Below are 15,855 nucleotides of genomic sequence, written 5' to 3'. Positions count from 1 at the left end.
GTAGCTGGAGTACCCAGAGAAAGCCGGTGCAAGGAGCACGGAGGACATGAAAACCGGCACAATGGAACGTTAGAGCCCAGAATCAAACACTAAGGACAGGTCACCAGTCAATATACACAAACAACCCTTAAATTCACACTCATGGACAATTTATGCCAGTAGTGTCTAAATTGCAGCTTGTGGTCCGTTTCCAGGTCGCTGTTCATGACATAAATGTTTTTCATTCTTTGTTTTTGTTTTTTTTTTTTTTTGGGGGGGGGCTGCATCTATTGGAATGCTTGTTTGAAGCTACACAAGGACAAATGAATCATGCAAACGCCACACTGGAGCGAAATCTCTGCACATGCAGGACTTTATATATACATCAATTGAAATCAATTTGAAAAGGCCTTCCCATTCTGCTCTGTGGCCTACTTACCCTTCAATTGCTTAACACCCACCCCCAGCTCGGCCCGCCTTCTCATGGCCTGGTAAATAATTGACAAGCTCTCCGCCCCTCACTGTTGTGTGCATGTCCATCCTCTTTGTATCTGTCTCTCATTAGGTTTTCCATCCTTGTGACCGCCCACCTCACTCATTTCCAGCATGTCTAGTTTCCACCTGCTGCCTGCTAAATGTCGACCGCGGTCGGATGAAGACGAGGTGCTGCTCGTAAGACAAAAACTTCTGTCCTACATATTGTACAAATATTACTGCAACATAGACTGAGAGAGATATCTTGACACATCTTGAAAGTTATCTTGCTTGAATATTGCTTTCTTCAGCTAGTTTGAGTGTGCTGAGCCATGGGGGTGTTCATCTTCCTCCTCCTGGCTGTATCAGCTGTGTCCTCCCGGTCTCACAGCAACTGGTGTGAACTGGGTTGCGACTGTCATGGGGATCTGAGGTTCGCCATCTGTTCACGAGCATTCTTCACCGAGCTGCCTGGCAGACTCCCGTCCACTACTGAACTGTTGGACTTGTCCCACAACCGCATCGCCGTCATCCCTGAGCGCTCGCTCAGCAAGAACCGCAAGTTGCGCGTGCTCCTGTTGCAGAACAACAACATCAGTGTGGTGCAGGACGGTGCCTTTTCACAGCTGGAGTTCCTGCAGAAGTTGGACCTAAGCTGGAACCACATCTCCACACTGGGCAAGGGTTTCTCATTGGGCTTGGTCTTCCTGCGGGAGCTGAAGTTGGCTCACAACTCACTAAGCAGCCTGGACAGCAGCAGCTTCATGCACCTGGACAGCTTGCAAAAGTTGAACCTTAGCAGCAACAGCATCCACAACATCCAGGTCAGATCATTCGCCTCAATGAGCAGCTTGCGACATCTGCACTTGGACAGCAACCGGCTGACATCTCTAAAAAGCGGAATCTTCTCCATGCTGCGCTCGTTGGAGCTCCTTAACTTGGCTGGCAACCACATCAACGAGACACATGTGGGTATCTTCAAACCGCTAACCAGCATGACCCTCCTCAACCTGGCCAACAACCGGCTGACCAGCATATACTTCAAGGCCTTCCTGAGCATACACACCTATGGCACTCACATCTTGCTGGAGGGAAACCCCTGGAATTGTGACTGTGACCTGCAGAGAGTTTTCCGGAAGCTGAGGAGCATCCAAAGACTCTTTCTGGATGACTACTACAACTTGACTTGTGGGGAGCCTTCAGTGCTGCGCAACTATCGTCTGACACAGGTAGACACGGAACTGTGCATTGCCGAGACTGTCACCGTGCTCATTATCACCGTGACCGTTGTCATAACGGTGCTGGCCGCCATGTTGATGGGGGAAAGGAAGAGGAAAAGGAAGAAGAGTAAGAAGCACTGGACGCAGCAGGGAGAACTGTCGGATGATTCCGACTACTGACATTGTTGCTTTTCATTAACCTTAGAGTCAGACTTGACTGAAGAGTGCCTCAGCTGAGAGTGTGTTTTTTTTTTTCCTTTTTCCTATCCTTTGAGTGAAATTTGAAATACAAGCAAGCTTCAGATATGCCATCACACCATTGAAGTGGGGAAAAAAAAATGTTTTGCAGTTGTTCTAGTCACAGTTCATTGTTCCTGTGCTTTTAGCAATAGTGGTGACACTAATGTTGACTTTCGGAGCTGACAGCATTGCATTTACTTGAGTGCTGTTTGCAGTAATGGTAGCACGGTGCAAATCGTGTAAAAAATACTTATAGTAAAATTAAAATTAACTGCTTGCTATATAGAAGGAGTTGATCTGTCAAAGAGTGAACAAAGAAGTCCTACCTGTAGCTGAATTGCTATTTGAACGATATCCATCACGTTATGGTATTGGAATGAACCGAAGAATTTGATACAACACCAAAAGGTAAACAGATGAATGGTATTTCATTAAATTTCAGGAGAGGAAATACATATACATCGATGCATAAATAAATATAAAAGAAATAAATATAGATTGATGCCTAAATGTTTGAGAGATAACATGAGTCTTTCAAAATACAAGCCGTCGCTATATATTTTGTCCATCATCGGGCACGTTGATTTAATGTTAAAATGTTTAAAATTCACAAGCTGCAATTTGGCAACCAGTCAACAGTTCTTCAATGAGGCCAAGAACCAATTATACACTCATTCTTGCCACTCCCAGTCGAAACTAAACTAAAACAAAATGTAACACAAAGATATTTACATGGTGTGCATTCAACAAATTCATATCATTTCCCCTTACAAGCATCTACAAACTTCATGCTAACAAGCCGCCAACGCAGTGTAAAATGCTTTAGCTGGATGAGAAAAAAAAAGCATAGATGGCGTTGTAAACCTTTAAACAATGTATATTTGCAAACAATCTGTGCAGAAACACATGGATAGAATTTGACAGTGGTCTATGGCCTATATTACCGCACCTATAGTCTTCTTCACATTCCACCATCAAGCTGTGTATTCGACTTCCTCTAGTGGTCCAGAAAAAGTAGGCCGACGCCCATTGAAGCAAAGCATGAAACGTTCATGCGCAGAAACTGTCTAAGTATTTACTTTGTTTAATTAAGTCGTGTATTACTGTGCTTTTATGAGATGATAATGTAGTGTTTTGTTTTGTTTTGACATATGTTAAGTTACAAAAAAATGTTTTGTTTGTATGTTTGCGTGTTTTTTTAATCTCAATTGAATTATTTTTCAATAATGAAAGAGAATAGGGATATGACTGAATTGATCACTGAGTCAAGATACTACTGTACTGGCATGGTTTTGTAATGTTGCACCAAGCGTTGGTTTACGGCTTCCCTAGAAAATATGTTAGACAGTTTTGATTTGCTTCACTGAAGTTAATCGTTCTAATTTGACACCCTCAGTTTTTTGAGGGGTAGCACGGGCGATGATTTATTCATTTTATTGCACTGAATAAAAGCTCTTCCTGTTGTTTGAAAAAATATATTGTATAAAGTAAATGTGTGATGTCAACCTTTGCCTTCTTGTTTGCTCTATGAAAAACAGTTCCAGTGATGTCAACGGGAAATGTGGTCAAAGTTTGTCTCCCTCTGCAGGTCAAAGGGTGTAACGCAGTCATGATGTAATGTATCGGCTTGGAGAATATTATTGACGTTATATTTTAAACTATGTGTGTACTCTAAGAAAAGTTTTCGTTTTTTATTGTTTCATTTAAATTATTGTAATGTAATCAAACTGAATACGCTCACCTTGTGTTTATCATGAACCTGCAGGTTTTTGTTGTTGTCTAGACGTTGTGATGGTGTGTTGATTTATACTTTGAATCTTAAAATCCTAAAAAGAAGAGGAGGAATCTAAACAAGTCCGCGTGGAGCGCCCAGCCCATAGACATGTGGTCGAGCCAGAGTCTCCGGTCTCGGCCAGCATTGTTAATTTATTAATGGCTTTGGGAGGATCCCTCTGAAGCTGGTTGTCAGAGCCTATTCATCGGATTTGCCCAGTATGCATCCCGGATGTAGAAAACAATAAAGACCGACATAGTTACAGCAGTTCAAATTTAACGATTGGTCGAGTTAAATTATCCTAGATGCAAAAAAAAAGTAGACGTACATAGAATCCATTCATATTACAATTAACATGGGAGGCACTAGGCACGGTTGCTTAACCTAATACAGCCTTGTAATTTATTTTGAAAGAAAATTACGGAAGTTTATTCTATCCACCATAGCTGACTAGACGCTGATGTCGGTGCAGGACAGGTGGGAACTCCGGTCCGACGAGCTGACACGAATGAGACAAACGAACCGGCGACAAATAGATACTCGTACCAAATTTACACAAAACTACGACTTGCATGAGATTAAAGGGATAAACGCAGAAATTTGATAGAATTTCGCGAGTGAAATGTTCTACCAAAGAGCGAATGAAAGAGAAAGTGCAAAATAATAGGTTGACGTGAATGGGATCGGTGACCTAAGCAGGTAAGCCTTTGACAATAATTTCTTTCTACGTTCGTATTTGCATTTGCATGGTGAATTTCCTAGTTTTCATTGTTATTTGCTGTAATAGAGCGTCTTTAGTTTATTAAATATGGCTTTATTTACAAATAGCCGTTATTTGTGTTTATTCTCAAAGCGCTTTGGATTTATATGACGTACACTTGTATCTTTAGAAGGTTTGTTTAAGAACGGAAGCACTTCCGCATTGAAGCGACTGACGGATGGGTTTTCAACTGCGGCGTTCTGGTCACTTGGTGTCTTTTAAAGGGTCGCCTGCATGCCATATGCCAACATTCAAAATTATTGATAGCGAAAAAAAATTAAACATTTAAAATTATTGATAGCTTGAAAATGAACACTGAGCTGAATTTTAATCAAATGGGGAAACATTCACAAATAATATTTCAGTTAGATTAAAAATTGAACCTAAAAACTTTAAAAACAAAACACTTTGTAAAGAGTAAATGCATATAATTTGTGCTTTAAAGTAATGCCGTTAAAGCGTAGTCATTTAACGTACCACTAACACCACAGTGATAATCATAGAACATTTAAGCTGTTGTTGCAGTCACCAGGGTTCATTTACCACACGAGTAGATAAATGTTTGTTTCTTTTCATGTTTATTGGGTGTGTTTTGTTTTTGTGGGGTTGAGTGTTTGTCCCATTGAACGATCAAAAGGGTTTAAAGTGCATCTGCAAATGTTGTATTCCTTTCCTTGAAGTTTGCTTGAAAGTACAATTTTGGCTCATAACACAAGGCAAAAACCAAACAATGATTTGTAACTGGAAAACATTACAAGTTTATCCACATTTTAGTCAATGTATTTCAAGTGGCAATTTCAAGATCCTGATGTTGGCATTTCATATTTCTCCAGATATGCCAGCTGATGACAAGGTTTTTATCTTGACCGACGATGAAGAGGATCCTGAGGACAAATCTGTGCCTGAGGGGGCGTTCAACAAACTATCGTTGCAGCAGAGGAGCGTTCCCGTTCCTACTCCTCTCTCTGCCAGCACCTCAGACGAGGTGCCGGTGACCTTGCAGTCTCGCTCCTTGAACTGCTGTGAGACGATTTTCCACCGTGTCAACACTCACCTCCTCATCTCCAAAATCTTCTATTTCTTCTTCTATGCCGCCTACGGCTCACTGCACCCGCTGCTTGCGGTCTATTACAAGCAGCTGGGCATGTCTGCCAGTCGCAGCGGTCTCCTGGTCGGCATCCGCTACTTCATCGAGTTCTGCAGCGCACCATTCTGGGGCATTGTGGCCGACCGCTTCAAGAAGGGGAAGGCGGTGTTGCTGTTCTCTGTCTTCTGCTGGTTGGTGTTCAACTGCGGCATCGGTTTTGTGAAACCAGCCGACATGAAATGCGTCGAGAAGGGTGCCGATTTGATGACGACGTTGACCCCCACTCTCCCACCTGGAAACTTCACACAGGAGAATAACTCCAGCGAGCGTATCCGCCGCAGCTTCATTGACCTCCGCTGGCCCACTGACTTTGCATTCCCCCGAACCAAACGAAGCAGCAATGATACAAACCTCACTACCAGCACCACCACCACCACAACAATTACCCCTGTTCCCACGGTCAGTAACAAAGAGCACCAAATTGTCTATGACAATTCCCAAGTGGAGAACATCTTTTTGATCATTTTACTGCTTATCATCGTGGGCGAGTTCTTCAGCGCGCCGGCCGTCACCATCGTGGACACGGTCACACTCCAGTACCTCGGCAAGGCCCGCGACCGCTATGGCCTGCAAAGGATGTGGGGCTCTTTAGGCTGGGGGCTTGCCATGCTGCTGGTGGGCATCTGGATCGACCACACGCATGTTAGCGTCACGGTCGACGGCCTTGGCTGCATCCTGCCAGACTTCCGCCTGCGCAATTATCAGATCGCCTTCATTGTCTTCGGTGTGCTTATGGGTGTGGCCTTTGTTGTTGCCACGCAATTCTACTTTGAAAAGGGTGGTGAATATCGGCAAGAGATTCCAGAGGGCGTGGCAGAAGAACCGGACAGCCCACAGGCGCCGTCCAACTCTGATCCGACCAGCAGTAGCACTGTTGTCAACCAGGAATTCAGCTACAGCGACCTTCTGAAGCTGCTTTGCAGCGTGCGCTACAGCTCGGTTCTGTTCGTGGCCTGGTTCATGGGCTTTGGCTACGGCTTCGTCTTCAGCTTCCTCTATTGGCACCTGGAGGACCTCGATGGCACGTACACACTCTTTGGCATCTGCTCTGTCCTGAGTCACGTCTCCGAGCTTGCCGCCTATTTCACCAGCCACAAGTTCATCGAGTTGGTGGGACACATCAGGTGAGATCTTGGATGTGTCTCGGAAAATACACAGTTTTCATTTGGATGGAAAGACGATCGATTCCGTGTGTCCAACTCAAGCCTTTAGGTCCGATCTGGCCCACTGCCTCATTTAGAAGCCCTTCCTGCGGAATGCAAAATTATAGATTTGTTTCTGAATACAAATTTGAAGAATACCACAAGTCTGAAAGCATGTGCAAAGAGAAAAGAGAAGCGCGAACAATATTGCAGTCTTAATTTAAGATGAAGTGATTAAAGAAAGAATTCATAATTGGATTTTTGGGGGGAAAAAAATCAAAACTTTGCGCAAATAATTTTTTCACACCGCCTAATGTTACTGCAGTTCCATGCACCACTCTTTGGAGACAAACTAACAGGTTAGCCTGTTAACTAACTCTACACTCTCATTTCACTTATACCCACCCATGTTACTCACCAGGCCAGGCCCTGCTTTCAAAACCATACACACTCAAAGTCACAGATACTGTCAAACATGAGGATGCTGAACCCAAAGGAACTATAGAATACTTTATGCGTTTTACTGTCTTTAAAGGTAAAGCCAAGTTAAAAATGTATATTTGTCCATCCGTCAGTCCTCCTCACAATCATCGTAGGCTTGCTGGTGCCTATCCCAGCTGACTTCGGACAGCAGGTGGGGGACACCCCTAACTGTTGCCAGCCAACTGCAGGGCACACAGCAACAAACAACCATTCACGCACTCAATCACACCTAAGGACAACTTAGTATGACCAAAACACCTTCCATGCAGGTTTTTTGAGTGTGGGAGGAAGCCGGAGAGAACTCATACGTGCTTGGGGAGAACAGCCTTCACCATCGTTGGATTTTAGGCGGATGTGCTAACCACTGCGCCACCAAGCCGTCAATATATATTTGTAATGGTGTTATATATGTACCTCGGTCGTCTTAACACAGCATAGCATTCTGATCAATATAATGTTTGTGGAATATAAATTAAGTCACCACTTGCGTAATGCATGCGTCATTCACAGGGTGTAGACTGTTACATGGGCAACTCATTTTCAGTCAACAAGAAGTGGCAAAATGGCTCCCTTGTGACTTCTGTCCAAAAAATGGTCATTCAAAAGTTTACTTCACCTTTAGTAATACTGTACTTGAAAAATATAACCTTTGAGAAACTGATGGCAAAGGCCCCTATTTTATTTCATCGGCTATTCATTCCCAGAACATTTACATGATTGCCATGGACACTCCATAGTGCTCACTGTATGTCAAAATGTACGGTAGTGTTTGACATTTAGGTTGAACAGAGTGTGATTCCAGCAAATTCGGTGGACACACCCACAGAGAATGCAGAGTACAATGATTTAATATTTCACTATTTTGAAGTCTCATGTTACATACTTAGCAATTTCTTGAATATTGAAAAGCGGCTATAGAAGATGGATGGATGAAAATTTGGCAAGTTCTTTAATAACATTCCTCTTGGAGTTGTTTAAAATGTACACGCTACATTAAGTTTAGTTTAGTTTTGTTTTTTTCCAAATACAATTTCGCTTTTGTAAGTGGGAGAAGCAGAGGTGTTAAACTCTTGGTGCTTTGGGGGTTCTGTTTTGTGTTCAGGGGCACTAACATCTCTACAACCATTCCCAATTCACTATTGATCCGTCTGTCATCGTTGTTGTAGTGAATTTGCAGTCAGCTGCAACCTTTTTGAGCAAACATTAGATGTCCTTCTGCCAGCCCTTCGCATTCTTTGCGGATGCCACCAAAGAGAGATTACACGACAGAATTCTCTGCCTGGTTGGTTGCCATGAAAAGGACACATACTGTAGCTACATTGAAGCGCTGCAGTGACATTCTATTCCAAAGGCCGCACCTGGGTGTCATGTGTCTCAATGTGCGTGTCTGCAAACATGTTGTGTGTGTTCTGGGCAAACGCTATTATCCAGACTTGTGATGAACTTGTGCTCGAAGGGCGTGTCATGTTTAGATTGTGTTCTCATGTCGGACAATAATGACTTTTCAGACAGATTACCGCCTAGATACCTAAAAGATGATGTGTTTTTGGCCTCAGGGTGCTCTACATTGGCTTGGGATGCAACACTGCACGCTACCTCTACATTTCGTACCTGCAAAATGCCTGGACTGTGCTGCCAATGGAGGTCCTCCAAGGTAACATAAAGTACATAAATGCTATAAGGGCACAACTCGAGGCTTGGAGTCTAGACCACACCCACATTGTCATTTTATGTGGCTTGTCAAGAAAATCATGATCATCTGCTTAATTTTTCTTGTGAACCTATGCCAGAACTTTTGACTTTTTTTTTTTTAATAACACTTAAATATATCAAATTCGGACCTAAAATCTCCCATCGTGACAACTTTAGAATCTCTTTTCTTCATTTCTTCCTTTTTTTGCAGTTTTTCCGCAGTTAACTTCAGACCCTGTTGATGAAGCTTGTTATTTATGGTCTTTAAAGGAACACTGTGTAAGACATAGACCATTTTTCATTAAAAAGGCAAACCTAAGTGATTCCAAATTTCAAAAACTTGCAAATAAATGTTTATTCTGCAATAAATGACTAGCAATTTGTTTAAATATAATCGTAGGTCTAGTTACCATTAAATTATATTACACGGGTGGTGGCACTCCTCTGGAGGCTGCCATGTTTGTTATAGCTGTAAAGTATAGGAATCCACTCACATAGGCTACATACATTACTTGCTCCTATGCGCATACTTCCACACACAATCACACCCATGAAAGATGCAGTCAAAAGAAGTCAAATGTGTTTTGTTTCTTCCCGACCAGCAAAGAAATGAACGCTCCAGAATGTCATGTGACCTGTTACTGTGTTGCAGGTGTGACTCACGCCTCCGTTTGGGCCGCTTGTATTTCCTTCTTGAGCGCTGCTGTCCCACCGGCTCACAGGACGTCCGCCCAGGGCATTCTGCAGGGTCTTCACCTTGGGCTGGGCCGCGGCTGTGGGGCCATGGTGGGAGGACTGCTGGTTGGTTATTTTGGTATGGTGCCCTAATCCAGTTGTGCACATTTAATCTTCATTTTATTTTCCATGATGACCCTTCATAGTTTATATAAATCTTGAGGGCTATAGCAAAAGACTAATATAAATATGCAATATACGCAAACTGTCAAATATCATTACCAGTTTATTCGGCACAAGAACAATTGATATTGTGTCATAAATGTTACGCGGTGTGCAATAGTCAGAAGCTCCTTGATACAAGATATCAGCAAATAGGGTCCAAAGAGGGGAAAGTATCCAATAAATCACCACTAGAATTAAACTTTGGGAATTTGAAAATATTTCAAATGAAGTTTTCCATTGGAATTAACTGAGAATTGAACATAGTTTCAAGCATGATGTTTTGTTTGTTTTGTCAGAAAGCAGACATCAATGCAAAATAGTATGTGCGGAGCATTCTTTGCAGTACCGTTTAATGTTTTTTAATGTGGCGTCTCATCTGATGCGGCTTGTTCCCCAGATTTTGCGTCTTGACACATAGCAAGAAAATCCTTTAGTTGTGGCACTTGTAAGTCAAGGTACCACTACTTTAATGAATCGTGGGTGTCAAGGTTATGCTAAAATATATTTATGTTACATTACATTACGTTAAAAAATACATGTGTTAAAAACTAATCTTCAATATTGCAAATTTTTTGGTTCATTCCGCTACATTCCCATGAATTACCAAGAAAGGTGTCCGAATTTGAAAAATTCCGGAACTGAGCAACACAAGTATCACCAATTTGAAAGAAAGAAACAAAAAGAAAACACATTGACACATACATTTTGAAAGATCCTTGTCCTGTATTCCCCAGATTATGGTGTCATGTACGTATGAGAACAACACGATGAAACAAAAGAACTATTGTCACTGTTTACAATTGTTGCAGGCGCCGCCGTGTCATTTCGGGGGATCGGCATGGCTTCTCTGGTCATACTCCTCATCTTCATCCTCATTCAGTGTCTGACAAGCAAATCGAAGGGAAACGGTGGGTGACTTCCTGCTTTCCAAACTTTAATGGTGTGCCAGGCTGTTAGTGGGCATATACAGAATGGGCCTGCCTGTTTTTGAAGGTCCTGACATAGCAAAATAAAGGTTTGAAGTGTTATGGGAACAATACAAACGTTCTCTCAGTTGTCATTCGTTGAAGAGTCCACTCCAAATAGTCCTCTTGTGAGTATGTGTGCAAACTGCTGTTTGCCAATACATTATATGCCCTGCGATTGTCAGGTGACCAGTTCAGTTTGTAACCTGCCACTGACGCAGTCAACAGGGAAAACTCCCAACTCACCCACAACCCTCTTGAGGAAAAGTGTTTTTAAAATTGGGATGGATCGTTATAGTTACTGTCATTCCGATACCTAATGTATTAGTGATCGACTCTGCTACGTTCCGACACTGGCATAAATCTAGGTTACGTTCATGCCACGGAATGTAACTCGGTCGTAGGCAATTTGAAACCCCCATCTCAAAACTGTGCCAATTGCAAAGCCAACCTGTTCCACTCTAACATTGAGGTTTTCTTTCTTTTCCGATTTAGAGGACAAAATGCTGGCAGAGAACATTCCAGTCCCCTCCAGCCCTGTTCCCATTGCCACCATTGACTTGGTAGAGAGCCACAGCATCAGCGGGAGCCCCACCCTCAACCACCAGGTCGTCCCTCTTCCTGTGAAGAAGACCAAATACCAAGAGGAACAGGAGGACATAGCCCGGCCGGCATGGGTGCTCTCAGGTGCCCCCTGGGTCACCATTGCCTTCGCAATTGTCCAGATCAAAGAGATGGTCAACATGGTGAAGAGTGCACAGCTGCCACGTGACGCTCAGCATATTCAGGTGAGCAAAGTCACTTTCACAAACTACGTCAATGCATATTTTCATGTTTGTAACCTGCACAAGATACAGCCTCCGAAACCAAACAAAACTGCAACCTGTTGTTGAGAAGGATAAATTGAGTTGATTTTGTTAATAGTTGGACCCAAAAGTGGGTAAGACAGAGTAGCTGGCGACTTCTAAAGATACAAAGTGGAGACCAAATATCTGTCGCTGTATTTGTAGAAAGTATTTTCTCACCGGTATTTATCCAATGAATTTTACTGTGAGTAATTAATTTAGTCAAATATAATGCCCAGCTTTCTTGCTAACGTGACCTCTGTGACCTCCGATCCATTTCGGAGTCAAAAGAGTACATCTGTACGTCTTTTAATGCAAGTGAAGAAAAGTCACTTAGTTGGCCAGTCCTTCTGTGATCATGGAATTTGTAGTTTTGGACCAACGCCTTCAAATCCATGCTCTTAGGACTAAGGTCATAGGTTTGGCATTTGTTTTTGCAAAATAATTTTGGTTTACACCGCTTCCCAGAACCCACACCTTGTCGCACTTTATATGTCTCAGTAATTAGGTGTGTTTGTCCAAGGTGTAGCCGCAGCCATCACTTTTGAACTGCATCCGGTTTGAGAATATTTGTCATACCGATCCTTGTTTTTCGCTTAAAAGATAAGTCGTTGGTGCTTTAAGGACATTTTTTCACCACTAAATCCAAAGAAACTCACCAGCGATCCTTCTTGATTTGGCTTCCATCAGACAGTCGGACTGCTTAACAGTCGGACTGCTTAAACACCTGGAAGCACGAAGGCCAGTTGGGTCACACCTACAGGGCCTGGATTTGCCTCACACCAACTCATTTGTTGAAATGTAAATTATAGCCTGTGTTCTGCCTTTAGCCTGTGTTCCGTCAATTTATATCAGTTTTTCAACTGACAATTCACATTCACATTAAAAGCACGGCGGTAGAGTTCGCCTGTATTGTCAATGGCTCCGTCAAATGACATGCAGAGCTTTTGTTTGCCAGTAATGCCATTGGCAAACGCGTCGTCTTTTTCCACCCGGGACGTAGTTGCGTGTGACACCATGTTCAATAGGTCTGCAGCCGTGGACTCTTAATTTAACGTGGACTGATAGATGGGTTCTGTTTTTACACTTATTTCCTGCGCGATGATACTAATCTTCTGACTTGATGCTTCCTCTTCTTTCTTCTGGCGCCTTTCACTGCAGAGAGGTGAGACATTTTGTGACCTCTGTTTGTGCTTGTGCACGTGTGCTATCGGGCTCTCTATATTGCGCTAGTTAGGTATATATTTATTCGTTCAGGTATTTTACCTAGCTATTTATTTGTGCTATTAGGCATATAGTATGTAAGTGCTGTTCAAGCACATAATTCAGAATTAGCTCTCGTACTAGTGGGATGCTCTTATACACAAACACTTCCATTATTACATTACGGAATTAGTTTTTACCCACACTCTTCTAAATCACTCTCATAGCCACTACAGTAGTGCCTAATGTAATGTGTATAGGTGTTGGGCAAGAAAAGTCATGTGAATGACCGCCTTTAAGTAGTGTGCGAGAAAGAATATTTTCAGGCTCCTGAAAGCTTATTGTGAATTTTGTGGTATTTGTGGGAACGTTTCAGAAGTGTGTACAAAAGTGCACATAAAAGCATTTCAGTTACGGTAGCATTCTGCTACTCTCATGCACTCGAACGCTTGCGAGTCTCCAGTCGCAGTGCTCTCGTTTGCATGATGTTGGCGTGACCGAGTAAGCATAAACATGGATGACGTACTGACTATCAGCTGTCTCATCTTCACGGCCAGGTTCCTAACGACGGAGCGGGGGAGGTGACGCAAAGACCTGCTGCTGACTGCGACAGCGTACCCACAGTCGGATCAAGCCCCACCCCCTCAACGCCTACAGACTGTAACAAAGGGCAGGAGACGCCGGGTGACTTCCGGCCTGCGCATGAAAAAACTAACTTCAAATTTCATTAGTTGAACTTCCTGTGACTTTGAGACTGTAAACCCTTTCACTGATGACAAAGTGCCTCTTTTGTATGTCGTCCCGTATGACGGTGATTTAATTTAAGCTTAATTTAAGAGTTGCGTCTATTTTAGGGCTTTTCTGAGCTAGAGGCGTTTGTTTTATGTAAAACCAGTTTTTACGTTGACATTTCTGTTTGCTTGACAAAAGTCAAGTCTTACTCGCCTTATCTTCCACATTCCCAGCGAAGCACTATATGCTCGAAACAGTATTTAAAGCTATCTTTGCAGCCATTTCAGATTGGAATGATTAGAGATATGGTGATTGCAGGTTGGGAAAGAATCATGCCGTTAGACTCTTCAGCTCACCGAAAGTGACTATTTTAAGTAAAACGCCAAAGAATTTACAATCCTGTACAAGTGTTGCTGAAGGATGGTTTCGTCTGTCTGATCCTGACATAAAACAATACAATACTTCGGTCCTGCAGAATGTTTTTGAAATTATATCATTGACCGCTTGATGGCAGTAGCGCGTGGAAAGAAATGACTTTCAAGGCCCCTGTGTGTTGCGTATGGAGGGTTATTGAGGTCGTGTTGCGCCAAACAAATGATTGGCGTGTGTGGGAGGACAAGTATTAAGCTTCCTCAAAAAGTACAATGTCGTGTTAAAAAAAAAAAAAAAAAGTCCGTTAATTTGTTTGTGTAATGTGTGTTGCTTCCCAACTCACGACCATAATCTAAAGACCGTGCCTTTGCAGACTTTTGCAGCCTTGCAGGTTTTCTAGGACCCTGCGTGTGCGTCATGCAGTCAGAAAGCCCCATAACATGAGGCCCCATCAAATGTACTGAACTCATTTGTATTGATAAATCGTGCTTGAAATTTCGATTCCCTTATCCTGACGTGTTGTTGCAGTGTCTCAAGAGGGGTTTCCAGTTGTGTTGTTAATGTGGACCAATATCAGCCGTGTTACAGCAAGGCAGGGGGGATTTCCAACGTTATACTGTAGTTGAAGTGTCTAAACGGCACCCTTATTTTATCAGTGATGTTGTCCAATGTCTGCAGGCTCCCCTCCAGCTCGGGGCAACGGGCCGCTGCCTTGTCTGTCTGCTCTTGAAGCATCTGGCAACGAGGTCAGCATTTGAGCCTCCACTTGTATTGTTGATATTTTCCATGATTGCCAATTCTACATGAAACGGAATTCCGGGTGAGTGAAGACATGCCTAGCTAAGCACTTGTGACTGATAAGCTCCATCTTTTTGATATATTGAACATATAAACAATACACAGGGAATCGAAAAGAATACAATTAAAATAGAAAGCATCAACAATTGATAAGAGTGGTTCAGCAGTTTACGTGTTCAAAAAGAATAGAAGGAAATTCAAGAATTTGTTGGGTCCTAACCCTTGTTTTTGCTAAATTATTACATGATATTCAGATCCTAGGTCAATTATATATATTATTATAATGCAATTCATCAGGACAAATATACCTCTTAATTTACACTTTTCTACAGAATATGTTTCACATGTGATTCGTGTATTTAAATAACAGTCTTGTTAAACCTTTCTTTAAAAACCGTAAGTGATTCAGATGTTTCAGATTCATTCTGCTTCTGGTTGGTTCTTAACATGGATTTTTCAAGCATCACTTGTGTCCCCCAGGCTATAACATTCCTCTCAATTTGAGGAAGATGCTTCACATATACTAATCGATACAATCCCTTGTGATGCTTTTAACATTTTTCAGCCTATTACATGGTGTATTTAACCTTCAAATTTAAGCAAATTATAAGCATCTGCACTGTCATATTCTCTTAGTATAATCACGTTTGGAAATTACATGCATGAGGCAAGATATCAGGAGAGACTATCAACAATTGTGGCCAATCTTTCTATCTTTGAATTTCAGGAGGTCTACAACAAGCACTTTTTTGGCACACTATCCATTGTTTTTAAGTAGGAGTCCACGCTCGACGCTAACAAAACATGTTTCAAAAGAATTTGTAAAGTTACTGAAAAAAATAGCTAATTTCAAAACACCTTAATTGCATGCTAGAGTCTGGTGGTTTAGGCAGTCACAAGAGGAAACTCATTGCTACAATTTATACTTGTATCAGACTTCATTAAACAATCCTCCTCAACCCTCTGTAAAACCCTTGCTGCACAATATAAACAAATGTCCTCTGATTGTTCTACCATGCAAAGAAAAAAAATGTCACCAAGTGGTGGGTTAATCTACTACATGTGTGAAAACAGCCACACTAAGGCAAATTATGTTTACTGTTTGTTTTGTTTGTTTTGTTTTTTGTTT

The 15,855-nt window shown here is 42.2% G+C and overlaps 2 protein-coding genes across 3 annotated transcripts; both read left to right on the top strand.

Annotated features, from left to right (window-relative positions):
* The first annotated feature begins 512 nt into the window (after positions 1–512).
* LOC148428081 (uncharacterized) lies at positions 513–3,553 on the top strand. Of its 2 annotated transcripts, none has more exons than XM_088408058.1 (2): positions 513–651; positions 765–3,553. In XM_088408058.1, exon 2 carries the CDS (start codon positions 786–788, stop codon positions 1,851–1,853), a length of 1,068 nt encoding a protein of 355 aa, XP_088264184.1. In that variant the 5' UTR covers positions 513–651; positions 765–785; the 3' UTR covers positions 1,854–3,553. The 2 variants fall into 2 exon arrangements, with proteins under 2 accessions (XP_088264184.1, XP_088264185.1); XM_088408059.1 differs by having other exon boundaries at positions 563–642.
* Positions 3,554–4,138: 585 nt separating this feature from the next.
* On the top strand, positions 4,139–14,033 carry LOC148428080 (major facilitator superfamily domain-containing protein 6-A-like). The gene is made up of 7 exons (XM_088408456.1): positions 4,139–4,386; positions 5,281–6,718; positions 8,776–8,873; positions 9,564–9,725; positions 10,621–10,719; positions 11,272–11,564; positions 13,382–14,033. Exons 2-7 carry the CDS (start codon positions 5,283–5,285, stop codon positions 13,553–13,555), a joined length of 2,262 nt encoding a protein of 753 aa, XP_088264582.1. The 5' UTR covers positions 4,139–4,386; positions 5,281–5,282; the 3' UTR covers positions 13,556–14,033.
* Positions 14,034–15,855: the final 1,822 nt, after the last annotated feature.

This window comes from Hippichthys cyanospilos, chromosome 2 (assembly GCF_059441005.1).
Source record: "Hippichthys cyanospilos isolate Australia breed blue-spotted pipefish chromosome 2, RoL_Hcya_1.0, whole genome shotgun sequence".
NCBI lineage: Eukaryota > Metazoa > Chordata > Actinopteri > Syngnathiformes > Syngnathidae > Hippichthys > Hippichthys cyanospilos.
The sequence above is the reverse complement of the archived record's forward strand: the minus strand, read 5'-3'. Positions and strand labels throughout refer to the sequence as shown.

Excerpts from the sequence above, each read along its gene's own strand:
- LOC148428081 (XM_088408058.1), top strand. The coding sequence starts at position 786 with ATGGGGGTGTTCATCTTCCTCCTCCTGGCTGTATCAGCTGTGTCCTCC.
- LOC148428080 (XM_088408456.1), top strand. The coding sequence starts at position 5,283 with ATGCCAGCTGATGACAAGGTTTTTATCTTGACCGACGATGAAGAGGAT. Across the intron at positions 9,726-10,620 it reads ACTGCTGGTTGGTTATTTTG|GCGCCGCCGTGTCATTTCGG; the intron begins GTATGGTGCCCT and ends CAATTGTTGCAG. Across the intron at positions 10,720-11,271 it reads AAGCAAATCGAAGGGAAACG|AGGACAAAATGCTGGCAGAG; the intron begins GTGGGTGACTTC and ends TTTCCGATTTAG.